Below are 16,399 nucleotides of genomic sequence, written 5' to 3'. Positions count from 1 at the left end.
TGTTGAGCACGCAGTCCCTGTAGATGTGAGCACACGTGTTGTCATGAAGGCAGGCTGTAGGAAGATGAGCTTGTATGTGTAGTCGTGTCCCAGCAGAGGAATGTGTATGATGAGTGCTTATTTGGGGAGCTCACACTGGGCTTGGTCCCCAGGGTTCCAAGGGTGTTCATGCAGACTGGCAATGTTGTGGCTCAGCTTCTGTCCTCTGGACTCAGCACAGAGGGTCCACACTGCTGCCTAGAAGCTGTGAATTCCAGGAAACTGCCTGCTAGCAGGCTTGGTTGGGGGAGGGAGACTCAACCTCCGGTTCCCTAGCACTTGGAGCAGATGTGTCTGCCCCAGGGACAACAGTAGAAGAAAGTTCAAACCAAAGTGTGTTTGCTCACCATAAAAGAGATGTCTGTGAGAGGGCCCTGTAGGGATGGCTCTGAGGGTGCCCTGCCATGGTCCCACAAAGGCTATTGTATCTTGCTAGGGGAGAGCACAGGGTCAGGACTCCACATGTGGCGCTGCAGGGCCTTCTTCCCTCTGTGTTGCAACTGGAGCCCCAACACAGTTGCTTGCTGCTCTTGAAAGGAGGTGGGGTTCCTTCCTGGAGGAAAGCTGGATTAAAGGGGCCCCATCCCAGGGGTTCCCAGATGACTGGCCAAGGGCACACTGAAGCCAGCAGTCAGGGGAGAGGAGCAGGTCAGTCCTCTCCAGCAGGCTAGTTAGCCTATGTTTGGAAGGCCTTAGCACCCTCTTTCCGTGTCCCTTCTTGGTTTGATCAGAACCCTGGCCCGCCCCACCCCCTTCCTTCTCCACACTTCTGGGTTTGGCCTGCTCAACTCTGGAAGCCGCCCAAGAGCATATCTTTGAAGCACAGCAAAGGTTAGGAAGGAGGAAGACAGAAATGTCCTCTGGGCTGGGGGAGTAGGAGAAAGGAATTCCATGTATGCTCCACAGGAGTTGGCTGCAGGCCTGATGGGGACTGCCACCTTGGCCTCCTTGGTGCCCTGTGTCATACTGTCGAGTGCAGGCACTGTGCAGAGTGAGCCCTCTTCCTCAGGCTCCGGTGGGGGTGGGGGTGGGGAATGGTGGCTCTTGTTTACCACTCATTTCAACCTTGGCTCACAAGGTAGGTAGAGCCAGGCTCTGCTATCTGCCCCACAGGATGTAAGACCTCTTAATTGTCTTCAATTACAGACAGCACCAGCCCTTAGCCCTGGCTTCCGACAGGAACTAGAGCCTGGTCCACTTCAGGAGGTCAGGGAGAATGCCATCTAGCCTCACTGCATGTTCTTAGGGGCTCCCTGTGCCCTCTGGGACCCTTCCTAGTCTGCTCCAAAGGTTCCCCAGGCCCATTGTATGCCTGCTCCTGTGAACACTTGCCTTCTTTGTCCTTACTCAGGATGAGACTTCTGTGAGTAGTGAAGATTTTGATATGAATGACTCCACATGGATGTCAGCTGACCCCCACCTGGCCTCCAGCCTGAGCCCCAACCAAGAGGAAAGGATGCGGAGCCCACAGAACCTCCATAGCCAGGAGGATGGTGAGTACCCCTTGGCAGCTGCAGGGAGGGCCCTCATTGTCCTGAGTGGCCTGCACATGCTCTGGGTTGTGGGACCCAGGTGACACTTGGGGTGTCCCTGTTGTGCTTGAAAGCTGGTGTTGTCAGCATCTCTGCAGTCCCCACTGCCCCAGAGAGAGCAGGCTGTTCTCTCATGCAGGGCCCCCAGGCTGGGGGATGGAGGGGGGCTAATCTCTTATCTATTTGCTCTTACCTAAGCTCTTGATGGGGCTATCAGAATTACCATGATTCAGGTCTGGAAAGATCAAGAATGTGTGTGACCTGGAGCTGTGTTCTTATGGCCTGGGTGAGCTGGCTTTGGGACAGGGCTACCTGGTCAGTGGCCCGGCAGTTGATACCTGGCCGGGATCTCTGGATTATTTCTTGGGGTTGGAGAGACAAAGTCAGATAACAGAGGTCCACTCCATGGCTCCATGTAAAGCCTGGGAATGGGCCTTAGGCCCTGGGTCAGCTCGGCCTGACCAGGTTAGAAGTGTGGGATAGATAGTGCCTGTAGGCCGAGCTGCCTGAAGGAGGTGACTAGGATTAAGGGATGAGCCCAAAGCTGGGCTACAGAGAACTGGGGTGTAGGAGCTGGTAATTAGGAGGGTCAAAGGTCAGGGCTTGGAATGTGGGAGGGAGGTACAGGGTTGAAAAGGGGTGTAATGTTAACTCTGAAAAAAAAAAAAAAAGGGTGAGTCTTAAAGAGTAAATAAGGGGTAGGAGCCTTGTGGTGTTTGGGTCAAAGTTCATCTCCATGGCAGAACCCACACGCTGGTCCTCCCTCCTGGCCTGAGTCTGGCTTTGTCTGGGAGGAGTCTAGCATGCAGGCCGCTGGAAGCGGCTGGGCCTGGGACTGGGTAGTCCGGGGGTGGCTAAGTGAGGAGTGGGGTGTGAGGCTGCTGGAAAAGAAAAGGCTTTTTGTGCCTTGATGTCTCCACGTCAGCAGGACCCCCTCGTGCTGTGAGCCTCCAGACTACTTTTGCCTTCTGGCATTCCCACGGGGTGGAGCCCAGTGGGGGCCACCACACAGGGGCTCAGGGGCTGGGACAACCCAGCAGCTGACCTCCAGCCTCCTGTGAGCTGACTGAGCCACACCCAGCAGCCTTGCTTAGCAGGCACCCTGGGTGCCTTCCCAAGGAAGAGCTGGAGCTTGTTCTCAAGCCCTGAGTACTGAGACTGTCTCAGTCTCTGAAAGGTCTGCTTGTGCTGTTTGTGTGCTGCACCCTTTGGAACTGTGGCCACGGCCCGAGAACACTAACTTGGCATCTTAGTGGACTGAGGTTCTTCCTCAGGGTACTCAAGCAGATCAGCTGGGGGTTTCTATGAGGGCTGTACTGTCCTTGGTATCCCTCGCTGTGATCTAGAACTTGGTGATGATGCAGTGCAGATGAAACAGAGACTGCTGGGGTTAAGCTGTCCTGCAGCCACCTCTGCAGGGTAGAGTCACATATATCGCAGGCTCCTGGCTATGGGCACTGGACATAACATAGGCAGGCTGCCTGCTGATAGAACTAGTGTTTATGAGGGCAAACAGGAGAGCTAGGAACAGGGAGGATGGTGTTGACCATGATCCACCAATTTAATTAATGAATCGGTGGCTGAATCTGGAGGCTGATATGGTAGCCAGAGACCAGCTTAAATCCAGTACAAGAGTATCAGCCAGCTGCTCTAGTCTCTTGTGATCAAGGTGTAAAAGGATTTCCCACAGGGTGTTGGTTGGTCATGAATATAGCCTGAAGTCGTGGTACAGCCTTCTAGCTGTGTCTCAGCTGTGTCTCAGAATGTATGGATAGTGTAGATGTGGGCTGAAATCTGGCCCCCATGAGTGAACCCTGGTGAGACCATGTCTCTTATTGTTCTTGAAGGACGAGGGGTGGGAACAAACCCAGCAGGTGGCTTTGGTAATGCACTCCATACCCAGCCATAATTCTGCTTGTGTGTCTATCCCAGAACCCTCCTGTAACCCAACCTGGCTCTTAGTCTTCTGGAGCACATTGATGGAGAGGCATCTGAATGTCTCCCTTCCTCCCCTAGTTCTGTAAGGTACCTTGTGCTTTGTGCCAGTGCTGGCCTCTGCTCTGCCCTGTGCTCCTCCAGCTGCATGTCTGGCCCATTACTAGGGCCTGCTGAATGTTTGTGGCCCAAATGAAAAGGCAAGCTGACATTTATAGAGACTGCCCCTGAGCTTGGCAGCTAGGGAAATAGAGGCCCCCTCCTTGTTAGGGACAAGTTGGGTTCTTTGTTTCTGAGACAGCACCCCAGCCCATGAGGCCTGCAGGGCTTCTGGGCACATCCACCCTTGTCGACCTGAGCCATACAATCAAGAGCGATGGCAAGAAGCCAGGCTGCTTGTACAGGTTTTACCTCTAGGATTAGTCAGTTAGGGCCCCTCTGTTTGTTTTTGTTTGTTTTTGAGACAGGGTCTTGCTGTATGGCCCAGATTTACCTTAAACTAGTGTCGTCAGTCCTCTCCCCTCAGCCCTGAGTGTTGGGGTCACAGACCTATGCACCACTCCTGGCTTCTCTCTTTAAATTTTAACAAAGGCAGGAGGAGGCTGGGCCTTGGAAGGGCAGGTCCCAAGAGTGGAGAGCATGCCGGCTTTCCCCTCTAGACCTGTGTCTGTCTCATACCCTCCTAATGCTCTTAGCCCCGTCTCCAGCCCTCTTTCTCCAGACTTTTTCATGGTACTTTCCCCACCCTCTTTGTTGAGGTCCTGTTCTTGGGTCCCTGTAGCTGTGGGTGGTGGTAGCAAGCCTCATTTCACAGGGCTTTCTTAGTTGGGGTTGTGGCTGCCAGTGCGAGGACATCAATCTTGTCCTTTCTCACAGGGCAGTCTGGTCAGCACCAGGAGAGGCTCCCTCCTTCTCTACTTTGGCAGGCATTTTGTATGAAGTGCAAGGGTCCTCATACATTAAAAGTAACACACGCTTCCTCCTGTCTCTTACCCATGCGTACCCCAAGACCTGCTGTTGGCTTCGAACTTTGACTTGGGTCTGCCAAGGTTCTGCGTGTGCTAAAAGCCTGGGAAAGCTTCTGGCCTATGAGTTGCCAGAGACACTTGAGATTGCAGAGCCCTTGAGGTCTGGTATTGCCTTAGAGCTGAAGAGTCTATTATCCTATTTGTCTATTACCCATTTGTGGGATTCTTTGTGTAATGCCCGAGTCTTCCCCTCATACAGTTAGCACCCCAGGGACCATAACCCAGGACCGAGCACAAGGCATTTGTTGGAAAAGTGCTGGTGAGTGAGTGAGTGAGTGGATGGAGGTGTGGGTGTGTGTACATCTGGAGGTAAGCTATGAGGTCCTGAAGGGTGGTGGTGCAGGGCCAGGGTCCCAACCCTGTCTGCAGCTCCTCCTTCCTTTCCCCTGCCATGATTTGACTAGGCCTCTCACAGTGCCCCTTCCTGAATGGAAAATTTTGAGGCCTGCCCTCCAGAAGGGATGCATGGGGGCAGGGAACGGACATTACTCATCCCCACCTCCACCGTCAGACAGGAAGCTCGCGCCAGGGGACAGTGGAGGGTCCTGCTTCCGCCCTTCTGCACACAGGCTGTTGGGGGTTGCCTGGTAGGAATTATGCAGGGCACTAGAGCCTTTCAGAGCTAATGTGTGCCCTTCTCAGATGAGGTCCTCCTACAGCCTGTCCCTGGGGACCTGCTGGACATGGGCGCTTCCCTCAGTTAGGTTGGGACTCCTACTTCCTGCTGGCCAGTGCCGCCCCCTGGTGCCCAGCACTGCCCTGGGTGGAGGCAGGGAAGGGTTCTCAACAGTCTGATTAAGTGTCCCCTAAGGTTATCAGTCCTCTCTTGTCTCCAAAGAGTCTTGGCTTTGGCTGGAGAGCATCTGGCACAGGGAAGTGGGGACCCTGCTGGGCTGTCACCTTTCCAAGGGTGGCAGCTTGGAAACAAATAGATCTTGCTGTTTTCCTTACTACACTAGTTTGTGCATTGCAGAGAATTTGGGGCAGGAACAAAAGAAAGGAAAATGCTACCTGATTTGGGGGGGCTTTCCTCAGGCTTCTCTGGCCACTTGTCATTCGCTCTCTTTTAGTGGGAGGATCATACTGTGCTACTCTTCTCCTTAAATAACGGCTTTTCCTTCTTTCCTGTCACTGATTGGTTCTGTTGTCCAGTCTGCCAAGTGACCCAAGCCCACTGTGGCCCCAGGCCCCAGGCCCCAGGACCCAGTACTATGCACCGAGTTCCTCCAGAGAGGTCTCAGACATGGAAATAGCTTGTCTAGGTCACAGGAAGCAACTGGCTCAAGTCATTTGTCCTAAGCTTTGTCTCAGCCCTTGCCATGTGTAGATGCTCAATGAATAACTATTGTGTGGCCAGGGACTGATGGGAGCCAGGGAAGTGCTTCTAGAGGAGACACCAGGCAGCAGCCTGTCAGAGGAAGCAGAGTGAACCTGTGATCCCAATGCCTAGACACTTCCTGTGATCCTAAGCTGCAGCCAAGAAAGCAAGCGAGGGAGGCCACAGCCATGCTACAGATTAGGAAGGTTCAGGGTGGGTTCAGGGCTACTTCTGTGGGCCCAAGAACTCCTCTGGACCTGGCTTCCTGTAGGTGGATCCTGTCTTCTGCTGTGCCCTTAGAACTCTTGTCTGAAGACCAAGGCTTGAGGCCTTCTGGCTCCTGCTGCTTTGAGTGGGGCCTTCTGCCAGCTGGGCATCAGCTGTAAGCAGGTGGGTCCTAGAGACCCTGGCTCAAACTTTACAATGGTCCAGCCCCCTCCTCCTGGCTAGATCCTTCTCTTAAGGTGCTATCCTCCATGCTTCTCCTCTCCCCCACTTCTCTCCCTCCCTCGGCTCTGGGAAGGTACAGAGAAAGAAGGACTCAGGCATCAGCTCTCCTTATCTGATGCAGGTCCAGGTCTTGCCTCTGTTCCCTCTCTGCTGGTTGGATGATATGCCTGTGCCCACCTTACTGAACTGTGAGGACTGGGTGATGTGTGGGCACTGGCAAGGGTCATGGGCCAGGCTGGAAGTGAGGCTCTTGGCCCACTGGCTCCTTCAGGCTCAAACCATGTGGTGTCGGTGGTCACTGGGGATCAAAAGGCCCTCCACCTCTCCCAGATTCTCTGAACCTTTCATCAGATTTGCTTGGCCCAGTCCTGCTTCTTCAGCCTTCTCAGGCTCCATGGGCCTCTTCCCACGTCATTCTATCTAAACATAGAGTGACGTTCCTTACCCTCAGGATCTTGGTACTTTAGAAAGGGAGCCAGAGCTGGCCATGGCGGTCACTCCTATAACTTTAGTGCTGAGGCTGAGGCTGAGGCAGGAGGATGGTGAATGGAGGTAAGCTTTGCTACATAGCAAGTTTGAGGACAACTTAAGTTCTATAGCAAAGATCAAAACAAAAGCTAGTCAAACAGCTGGCCCTGAGCTCTCGAAACTTGTGCCCCATCCCCACCCACAGGTCCAGGGACTGCCTGGGACTCTGGAGTCCATAAAGACCCTGCCTACTGACTCACAGCTGCTGTGTCTTTGCAGTGGTTCTCCAGGGAGTTGGACTTGGATACGGGAAGCAATGGAATGAAGAAAAGACAGATGGATAACAGACAGAAATCCAGAATTGGGTGGTCTGGGATAGAAAAACTGCAGTCCGTTTATAATATATAGAGTTGAACAAAGAGGAGTGCTTATTGCATACAGTGCAGCAAGGAGGCAGGGTTTATGGTACACAGCTTGATCAAGGGCAGGGTTAGCTAATCTTAGTAGGATCAGTCTGTGTAGGGGTGCAGTCTTCAGGCTGTAAACATCCAGATGGAGAAAGCAGTGGTGGACATTTCCTACATACATGGTCAATATTCACACTCAAACCTGGAAGGGAAGGTCTGTCAATTCCCTGAAGCTTGCCTGGAGAAGGCAGTCAGTTTGGTTTTTGCATGGGTCTGAGACATGGCCAGGACTATGTCAACAGTACACATTCATATTTATTTGGGGGCTTCCTCCGCTCCCTGCACACAGCCTCTTCCGACTTCCGGTTCCCAGGCTGAGGAGACAGCTGAGAGGTAATGTTGCTGTCTGGGGAGAGGCAGCCAGGTCCTGTTTGCTACCACCAAGAGCACCCCCAGCAAGTGACAGCTCGGGCCAGCAGTTGCTACTAGCAGACTAGTAGAGAAAGGGAGACATGGGTGTTGGGCCATACCTGTGCCAACTTGGGTCTTCCCAGTGCTGGAGCAGCACTTATCTGGAGTTTGGAGCTCTTGACCCTCACGTCTAGTCACTGGGAACTCAGTTCTCATGATTGGACAATGCTCTGGTTACTATCAACGGGAGGAAGGAGCAGCACCCACTGCAGCCTCCTGGGATGACCTTAGACACTCTTTGTTTGATATAGGGGTCTCATTATGCAGTTCAAGTGGTCCCTAAGCCTTCAGTCCTTCTCGTGACCTCCTGAGTGCTGGAATTATGGCCTGCTCCACCATGCCCGCCTCCACATTGGGCTCTTTTAAAAACAACAACAACAAAAACTTTTTATTATTTTATGTGTGTGGATATTTTGCCTGCATATATGTCTGTGCACTACATGTGTGCCTGGTGCCAATAGACTTCAGAAGAGGGTATCAGATCCCCTGGAACTGGAGGTACAGATAGTTGTGAGGCACTGTGTGGGTGCTGGGAATCCAGGTCCTCTGCAGAGCAGCCAGAGCTCTCTGAACTCTCTCTCCAGCCCCATCTTTACTTTTAAAGAAATCTCAGCATTACTGGAGATTGAACCTAGGACCTTGTGCATGGCAGATAGCATTCTACAACCATCTACACCCCTCACTGCCCACAGTGAACTTCTAAATGGAGCTACTCTACCCTACACTGTGGGACTTCGGCTAGTCTATCACCCTGACCCTGTTTGTCTCAAGTGATGTCTCGTGAGGCTGGAAGCCAGGCCTGGGCCCTCTTCACCCCCTGTAAAGCAAGAGCTCTTTGCTCTGATTTGAGGCACCAAACATCTGACCACAGCAGTAGAGATTCTCTCTTCTCTACCCAAGAGCTCCAGATCTTCCAGGGCTTGGCCATAGGCCATAAGGCAATCCTGGGTCACAAAAAAAAAATGTTATCTGCAGACAGCACAGTGCTAGGCTGGGCCAGACCTGGCCTGCAAAGGCAAGAGGAGCTAGGAGACAGCTCCAAAGAACTCCTTTATCACAGGATCAGGTGGGGCTTGGTCTTACACTGAGCCTGTCTACATTACTGGGGCCCCTCGATGCCTGGTAAGGACATGAGGTCAGGAGAAGTTTTGGAGTGCATCAGGGTAAGGGTTACTGCTAAGTCAGGGGGATGGAGACCCTGCCCTCCCTTCCACCCCGACCCAGGAGATTAGCCCAGGCCTTGGAGCCATCTGGCAGTTTCTAGGCCTGCCACCAGCAGACTCCCTGATCTAGCACTATCTAGATCCCCTCTTCTGCTGGGATGGCCCTGCTGTGCTGGAGAGGGGCTAGCTAGGGCCATACAGGCAGGTACCACCCTGGCCTGAGTTGTTTGAGGATGACTCTTCCAGGAACCAGGAAGTAGCTGGGCCACATTGTCATTATCGTCATCACCCTGACCTAAGGACTAGGATGCACCATCCCTAGACCAGCTTCCGGGAGGACAGGAAGGGTTGCCAGGGGCCTGTCAACTCCACACACAAGCTCCCAGGCAGGGCCCTGCCCGGTGAATCACTCACACACAGCACCCTGAAGTGGCACAGCTTACTCTCAGAATAAATGATTTGGGGGGGTTGGGGATAGCAGGCTGTAGGGAGCCTAGCTTAGAGCTTTGCACTTCAAGTTGGTATTTATTTCTCATTACTTGTGCTTGGCCTGCAGCAAGAAGAGAAAGTGGTGGGCCTGGGAAAACAGACCAACAAGGGCTCCATACTGGGAGCATTTCCTCTGAGTGTAACTTACCAGTGTGTATTGGGGAAATCCAAGGTGGGGTGAGGCATTCTTTGTGAAGCCATCTGGATGGTGCTGCTCACTCTGGGAGACTGGTGACTACCATGGGAGCCTCTGGCCCTTCACTGAGCAGTCTCCTGTAAAGGGATATTTGTACACCCAGAGCCAGACACTCAGATCTGGTGCATACTTAGTGTCCATGCCCACCAACAAAAGTGGTGTCAGTGCCTAGGTCACATGCCCTAATACCTTGTTGTCTGTAGCTTGGAACTTCTCAGGGGCCTGGACCCTGGGGTCCCTGCAGACCTGGGCTGTGTGAGACTTCCTTCACACGCAACTGTTGAACATTCAGAGAGGGTTAGTGCAGAGGTATGTGACATTCATCGAGATACACCTGTTTTACTGGCCTTATCATGAAAACAGAAACATGTTACTAATTACTTGTTGAAATATGTTGGGTTTATTAGGTAAAAGAAACTTGGTCTCCTTTTTTGAGACAGGGTCCTGAGTCATAACCCAGGCTGGACTTGAACTTCCTATGTGTAGACTCCTGCCTCAGTCTTATGTGAGTTACAGGACTGCACCGTTACAAATGACTTCACATTACATTGTTAAAATTAATGTTTTTGCCTAGCATACATGAAGCTCTGGGTTCCTAGCACTGTACAGAAAGCCACCACCAAACTCCAAACAACCCCCACCCTACTTTGAAAATACGAGCACTTGCATGGTTAGAATCACTGAGAGCCTAGGCACTGGCCTGAGAGCAAGACAGAGATGCTGAGATGCAGTGCACTGTGGAGGCATGGGCTGTGTGTTAAGAAACACGAGTGGGCCAATGATCTGGCTCAGTTGCTGAGTCCTTGCCTAACATTCATAGAAGCCTGGGTTCCTTCATCAGCACTGCATAAACTGGACCCTGGTGGTGCACATCTCTAATCACTTGGGAGGTGAAGGCAAGATGATCTGAAATTCAAGGTCATCCTCAATTATATTACTAGTTTAAGGACAGCATGGGATTAGTGATACCCTGCCTCCCCCAAAGCCCCCAGTAAAAAAGAGTAGACACTAAGAGGGGGACATGGTCTCTCTGATCCTAAGCTTTGGCCTACTGGGCTGATTAACCACAGGGAAAGAACCAGGGAGCTTAAGAGAGACAGCTGGGTGACAGCAGAGCCTGAAGATCAAGTGGAGAATATGGGCCTCATGTGGTTGGTCACATGCCCAATGTAGCCTTATCACCTAGGGCAGTTGGATCCCTTGGCCCCCATTTGACCCCTGGTCCCTCTGCCTGCTTTCAGAGAACACAGATGGGCTCCAGGAGCTTGGTGCTTCTTGGAACTATGCATTGTGTAAACACTACTCAGGCCACTGGCCTTTGTCAAAGCAGGCAGGGGTGAGGAATGAGGTAGAGTGCCCTAGTGAGGTGTACACCCCAAATTCAGAGGAGTCAGTGTGCCAGCCTGCAGCCCAGACCTTCTTTCCAGACCCTTAGCGACTCCTGCCTGGCACGTACGGCTCCTGGGGTGGGGGTATTGGAGGGGTGTTGCTGACTCTAGCACTTCATCTTCCCTACCTCCTTCCTGGCTCCCAGCTTTTGTGTGTGAATTATTGATGCCCCTCCTCAGCCCTGCCTGGCTGCTGCTTTGACCAGAGCCTCACCAAGGGGCCCATGCTTCCTCCAGCCCTCCACCTCTGTCTGCTACAGCAAGCAGCTTGCCTGTACACCAATCATGTAGTAGGCTCTTGTGGCCTTGCCACCTTCTCCAGCTCTGCTTAGGGGCTGGTGTGGGTTGCCCACTGGGGAAGGGTACCCGCTGGCTGTGGCCCCAGAGCCCAGAGTGGTGATTGGCGGTTTGCACAGAGCTGGGCCTGTGCAGGCTGCAGGGCGCTGGCGCCCACATAAGGGCATTGTTTGCTGAGGTAAAAGGAGTTTTTGTCTCCTTCTGGAGACGGGACAGAAGGAGGAACAATTTCCCCCATTCATCACTAATTCTCCCATTTGAATAGCAACACATCGCCCTGTTACAGTGGATGGGCATGGCAGGCCTCCCCTGCCCTCGGGCTCTCCAGGCACAGGTGGTGGGCTCTGGGTCCTCTCAGCTTGGGGAGTCACCCTTTGCCAAGATGTGGATGCCCATTTTTGTGGAAATGGACAGAAGGGAAACATTCCTCCTGCTTCACGAAAGCCTCCAGGGCAGCTCTCTAGGCTGTTCACACAGTCACAGGTGGGGCAGCTGAACCCTGCCGGTGCTGTTCTGGATTCAGGTAGGTGCATGCTCTAGAGAAGGACCAGGTGGGGACAAGAGGGTCACCTGAACACCTTGTGTTTCCACTTCCAGTTCCAGGTCTGAGTAGGTCCTTAAGAATACCCCAGAGGAGAGGCCATAGTTTCAAAAGGGCCAGGACACCAGGCCTTGAGTGCTGTGGGGCCAGCTGGTTATTTCACGGTGTCATAAAACACTGGAGCCCAAAAGGGCGTCATCGGCAACTCCCTGGGCTTCAGATAAGAGGAGCCAAGGAGGTGGTTGTGCCCAAGGTCAGGCTGAGAGTGAGGCAAGCTGAAAACACCGGCCCAGCCCACCATATGCCATTCAGGCAAAGGGTGTTGGGTGCCTCTTAAGTCGTGTTTCTTGAGAGTGAGGAAGAGTTTGCAATGGAACATATCCTAGCTGCTGGATCCCTGTCCCCTCTTCCTGAACCATGTGGGGTAGGAGGTGAGACTGGCCCATTCCTGGAGCAGTACCAGCAGCCCCAGGATAGGTGGGAAGCATATAGTCCAGCTCCCAGGTCTTGGCCCCTAGCCCCATTTACTCAGAGACCAAAGCAGACCCACGTGATATAAAGTGGCCTCCAGCTAGCTTTGACAATAAGGAAGTTTCTGCTCTCATAACCAAATAGTCCAGGATTACCTTTGGTTTAAGGCATATCCGGATTTTGGAAATTTGTGTCAACCTGTCTCTAGATTGCCCCAGGATAGGGCCCCTGCCTAGCAGGTCTAACTGCCTCCAGGTAGAAAAGATCAAGTCTGACTTCTGTGGGAACAGCTTGGTTATATGGCTTTTTACCAGTGGCTATAATGGGTCATGTTTGCTGGCCAGGCCTGGGGTACATGCTTACCCTGAGGAACCGCAGAAGACCCAGGTGCCCTTGCCAGAAGCAGGAGTGTGACTACAGGGAAGCAGGAGTGATCTAGGCCTAACTACCAAGCCCTGCCAAGGCCCAGGGGCAACTTACTTGCTGGCTACAGACACAATGAATGAGGAGAGTGAGGAGGAGGTAAGCCTGCTGGAAAACTAGGTAAAGAGGTTAGCATGTCAATGTGGGGACTGGGTGGAGGAGGGCTTCCTGACACAGTAACCTTTAAGCAAAGACCCAGAATTAAAGGAACAGGAAGTAAAGAACAAGGTCTGGAGAACCAGAGACAATGTAGCAGCAAGAGGTGATGGAAGGACAAAAGGCCAAGGCTGCAGCGAGATGGCAGGTTGAGCTGCAAGAGGAGAGCATGGCAGTAGGCCCTGTGGCCCAATGGGAGAAAGGGGGCCACGGCTACACTCGTGGGGCTGATGGACAATGTGGCTGTAGAGCCAACTTCCTTGGGATGAGTTGTATGGAAGAGCAGCCAGGGCTTTTGCCAGGGTGAGATGGGATAGGCACGGTCGGAGCCTTCCCTGGGGAGAGGATGTTCATGGAAGCTCTGAAGGAAGGGTAGAGCAGTGTATGGACCAGGAGATGTGCCCCTCAGCTCGTGATCCCCTTGCAGTGCTAACTACTGATGTCTGGGGACACAGCCTAGGAAGCAGGTGAGGAAGGAGGAAGGGGTGTTGGGTAAAAGAAGCCAGCTTTCACTTCTGAGTACCTGCGCCATGCCAGGGAGAGTTGATGATGCCATAATTGCTATGTTACCAATGTAAGGGTCATTTGAAAGAGAAATTGAGGCACAAAGAGAGGTGGCCTCCTTTGAGATCACATAGGTGATATCTACCCTGTTCTTAGCACCTCTATACTATGCCAAAACTTGCCAGCCTCTCCAGTTGGGAACCTCGGGCCTCTTGTTAGGTGGCACTGGATCAGGCTGTATTAAAAACAGGAGCTAGCCCACAAGGTGGGACCCCAACAACGCTAGGCAAGACTTGGGGAGGGTTGCAGAATGTGGGCTTTTTTGTAATTGTTTTTCCCTCCCTCAGACACGGGCTGTGTCTTGCCTGTCCCAGGTGCAGCCTGGGTAACATGAGGACCCACTGGCTTGGAGGGTTTTTTTTTTGTGGCAAAATAAATACAAGCCCTCTGGGCTGTATACTTGAAACTATAGTCAGCACTGTTTATTTCCCAAACTTCTCATCATGCCAGACAGCAGCTCTGTGTCCCCTCTTCAGGCGTGGGGGAGCCCCACTTCACCCTCTGCCTCTGTGAATGCGCCTGTTCTAGCCTGTGCAGTTAAGTGGGATCATTCACTATTTATCCTTTTGTGTCTGTCTTATTTCACATAGCATAATGTCCTTATGGTTCCTCCATGTTGCAGCAGCATGTATCTAAATTTCATTCAAAGTCAAGTCTTCTATTGGATGGCTAGATCACACTTTACCTATTCACTTCTAGGGGCTTTCAAAAGTTCTAATAGTGTACACTGGCCTCTGAGATTTTAATTCTGGATATTTACATAATGGTTTGGGTTCCAGTTCCTTCTGTATGTTTGCAGTCCGTGGCCACAGCAGTTCCCAGGCTCTGGTATCCTGGGTGCCTCATCCATTCAGCCACTTGCCTTGCCAGACAGGGATGGTATCTGACAATAAAGAGATGGGTGCCCCTCAGGCAGCGTGAGCCTGGGCCTGCAGCTGAGGTGCTAGTGTTGGCAGCTTCTCAACACAGCTGACTTGGACCTTGGTTGAGACCCTAGGATTGCCCTGTGTGTGCTGGGCAGCTCCACAGCCACAAACATGCTGCTTGCTCCAAGCAGGCAGACAAGGTCCTTCTCTGTCCCCATGCAGGGTATGACACTGTAGCTGCCCTTAAAGCCTTGGTGCCTGTGGTAAATGCAGTGACTGTTGGCATGGTGTCTGATGAAAAGCAGCCTCTTCTTCCAGAGAAGGCATCTATGCCCTTCCAGGTCGGTCAAGTGGCTTATGGGTGATGGTCCCAGAGTAGAAGGCATAACTTGGAAGCGGCTAAGAACAGAAAGAAGCTAATTAGCCAAGGTGGGTTTTCAGCTTTGTTCCCTAGACCTCAGTGCTGGAGCCTCTCAGGTGCCGGAGCTCTACCAGTGGTTGTCTGGGTGATACTTAGGAAGTCAGTGGTGCCTCCTCCCCAGGTAAGGCAGCAGGGCAGTCAGGCCATGAAAGCCCCCACTGGAATGGGCCCAACCTGAAGGGGCAGGGCAGATGACACCCTAACCCAGCCTAGAGACCCAGGTACTAAGGGGGTTAGGGTGGGAGCCAGCAGGGCAGGCTGCAAGGTCATGAGGCTAGAGCAAGAAGTCCAGGATGGGCTAGCAGTGGCAAAGGGAGGCCCTGAGATGGGTAGGTCTGGGCTGTGGAGGTGCCATGGATAACAGAAGCTCTCGGATGTGGGGTTGGATGGTTGCTGAGCAGGTGCCACCTGTCATACCTCAACTCTCCAGTTACTGTCAAACTTTCTTAAAATGTAGCTGGGCCCCCAGGCATACCAGCATCCTGGTTTTAGTCATCACTGCTCCTGCATCTAGGATGGGACCAGTACACAGTAGTTGCTCAGTTAATGTTATCAGATAATTGTTTTTCTCTTTAACCGTCTAGGCTATACTGCCAGAGGACGATCTCAGCCCATCTTAGAGGGCAGAGGGCTAAGGCAGGGAGGTCCCAGATATAGGGCTTGGAATCAAGCCCACAGGATAAAGGGAAGGTGGAGCAGTGTTGCCTAAAGGTGGCCTGGGTGGTGCAGCCTTGCCCAGGTGATCTGCGGCTGCTGAGGGGAGGAATGCCACTGCACCACACGTTCCCCATCCCCCTCTACTCAGGGCCCTGGGCTGCTTGATGGGCAGACTGGCCCCGCCCTCAGGCAGCTGAGAGGCAAGTGATTGGTTGGAGTATTAGAGCTGCTCAGTCACCATGGGGACACTCAGGCGGTGCGTGTGCCCAGTGCTCAACACTGGGGACTAAGTCTTTATAATCTGCTGGCTACAGGAGTGGGGGTGGGGTCAGCGCGACCCCATCCTGGAGAAAAGGGTGGTCCAGGATATGGTCAGGGTTCCCTTTGCCACCCCTCCCCTTCCCTTGCTGGGTTTAGCTGCAGAGCCTCCAGGATCCCTAAGCTCCATTGGTATCCACATGGGTGCTCACCTGACAGTGACCCCAGGAGGTCTAGAGAAGCTGCTGTGGCCCCAGCTAAGGAAGCAGGAGGCTGGGACCTGTGGAGAGAGAATCCTGGGATTTATCTAACGATGTATATTCCCTCGGAGCTGAAGTTTACCCTCTGGATCCTGCAGTGTTGTACTCTCCACAGCAGGGGGCTCCCGCATCAAGAACCCAGGAAGACCAGCTGAAAATACAGGAGATACAGCCCCAGACTCAGCAGTTGGCTTTGGGCTATCCGAGGCCACTTGGCCAGGCACAGAGGGCAGAGGCTACAACTCTGGCTAGACTCTGTAGAGGAAGGCAGGGATGGATAAGGAGTTTGGCAGTGGAGCTGTCAGATAGAGGAAGGAGAAATTCAATGACCCCCTGTGCAGAAGGACATGAAGATGGAAGAGGGGGGAGGCAGTTTTGAGCAACAAGGTAAGGCTAGTTCTGCAGCCCTGGAAGTCTGAAGACCTGTGTAGGCTGCCTGATGTGGAGCTTGTCTCTGGCATTTGTAAGTTTGGAGATGAAGAGAAACTTCTAGCTCTGCGTATGCTGATCACACCACTTAGCTCCTAGTGGCCCCACTCCTTGCTCTTGCCTCAGCCCTGGTAGTAAGCCCGAGTCTCACTGAGCAGCTGCTATAGAGAGC

General features: G+C 52.9%; 1 protein-coding gene and 1 long non-coding RNA gene across 5 annotated transcripts in view; one reads left to right on the top strand and one right to left on the bottom strand.

The window, feature by feature from the left end:
- The window catches only part of Nol4l (nucleolar protein 4 like), a 119,893-nt gene that overhangs the window by 90,635 nt on the left and 12,859 nt on the right, over nt 1-16,399 (top strand). For all 4 annotated transcript variants that reach the window (XM_076930016.1, XM_034495149.2, XM_076930017.1 and 1 more), the window contains one exon: nt 1,391-1,532. In XM_076930016.1, coding sequence (XP_076786131.1) covers nt 1,391-1,532 — 142 coding nt within the window. The remainder of the gene's footprint in view (nt 1-1,390; nt 1,533-16,399) is intronic.
- LOC117703498 (uncharacterized) lies at nt 13,744-16,372 on the bottom strand. Its single transcript, XR_004606171.2, has 2 exons — nt 15,751-16,372; nt 13,744-14,601 (listed from the first exon to the last, which is right to left on the bottom strand). It is a non-coding gene; the product is annotated as an uncharacterized LOC117703498 (long non-coding RNA).

This window comes from Arvicanthis niloticus, chromosome 2, assembly GCF_011762505.2.
Source record: "Arvicanthis niloticus isolate mArvNil1 chromosome 2, mArvNil1.pat.X, whole genome shotgun sequence".
NCBI classification, from domain to species: Eukaryota; Metazoa; Chordata; class Mammalia; order Rodentia; family Muridae; genus Arvicanthis; species Arvicanthis niloticus.
This window is presented reverse-complemented; position numbering and strand designations above follow the sequence as displayed.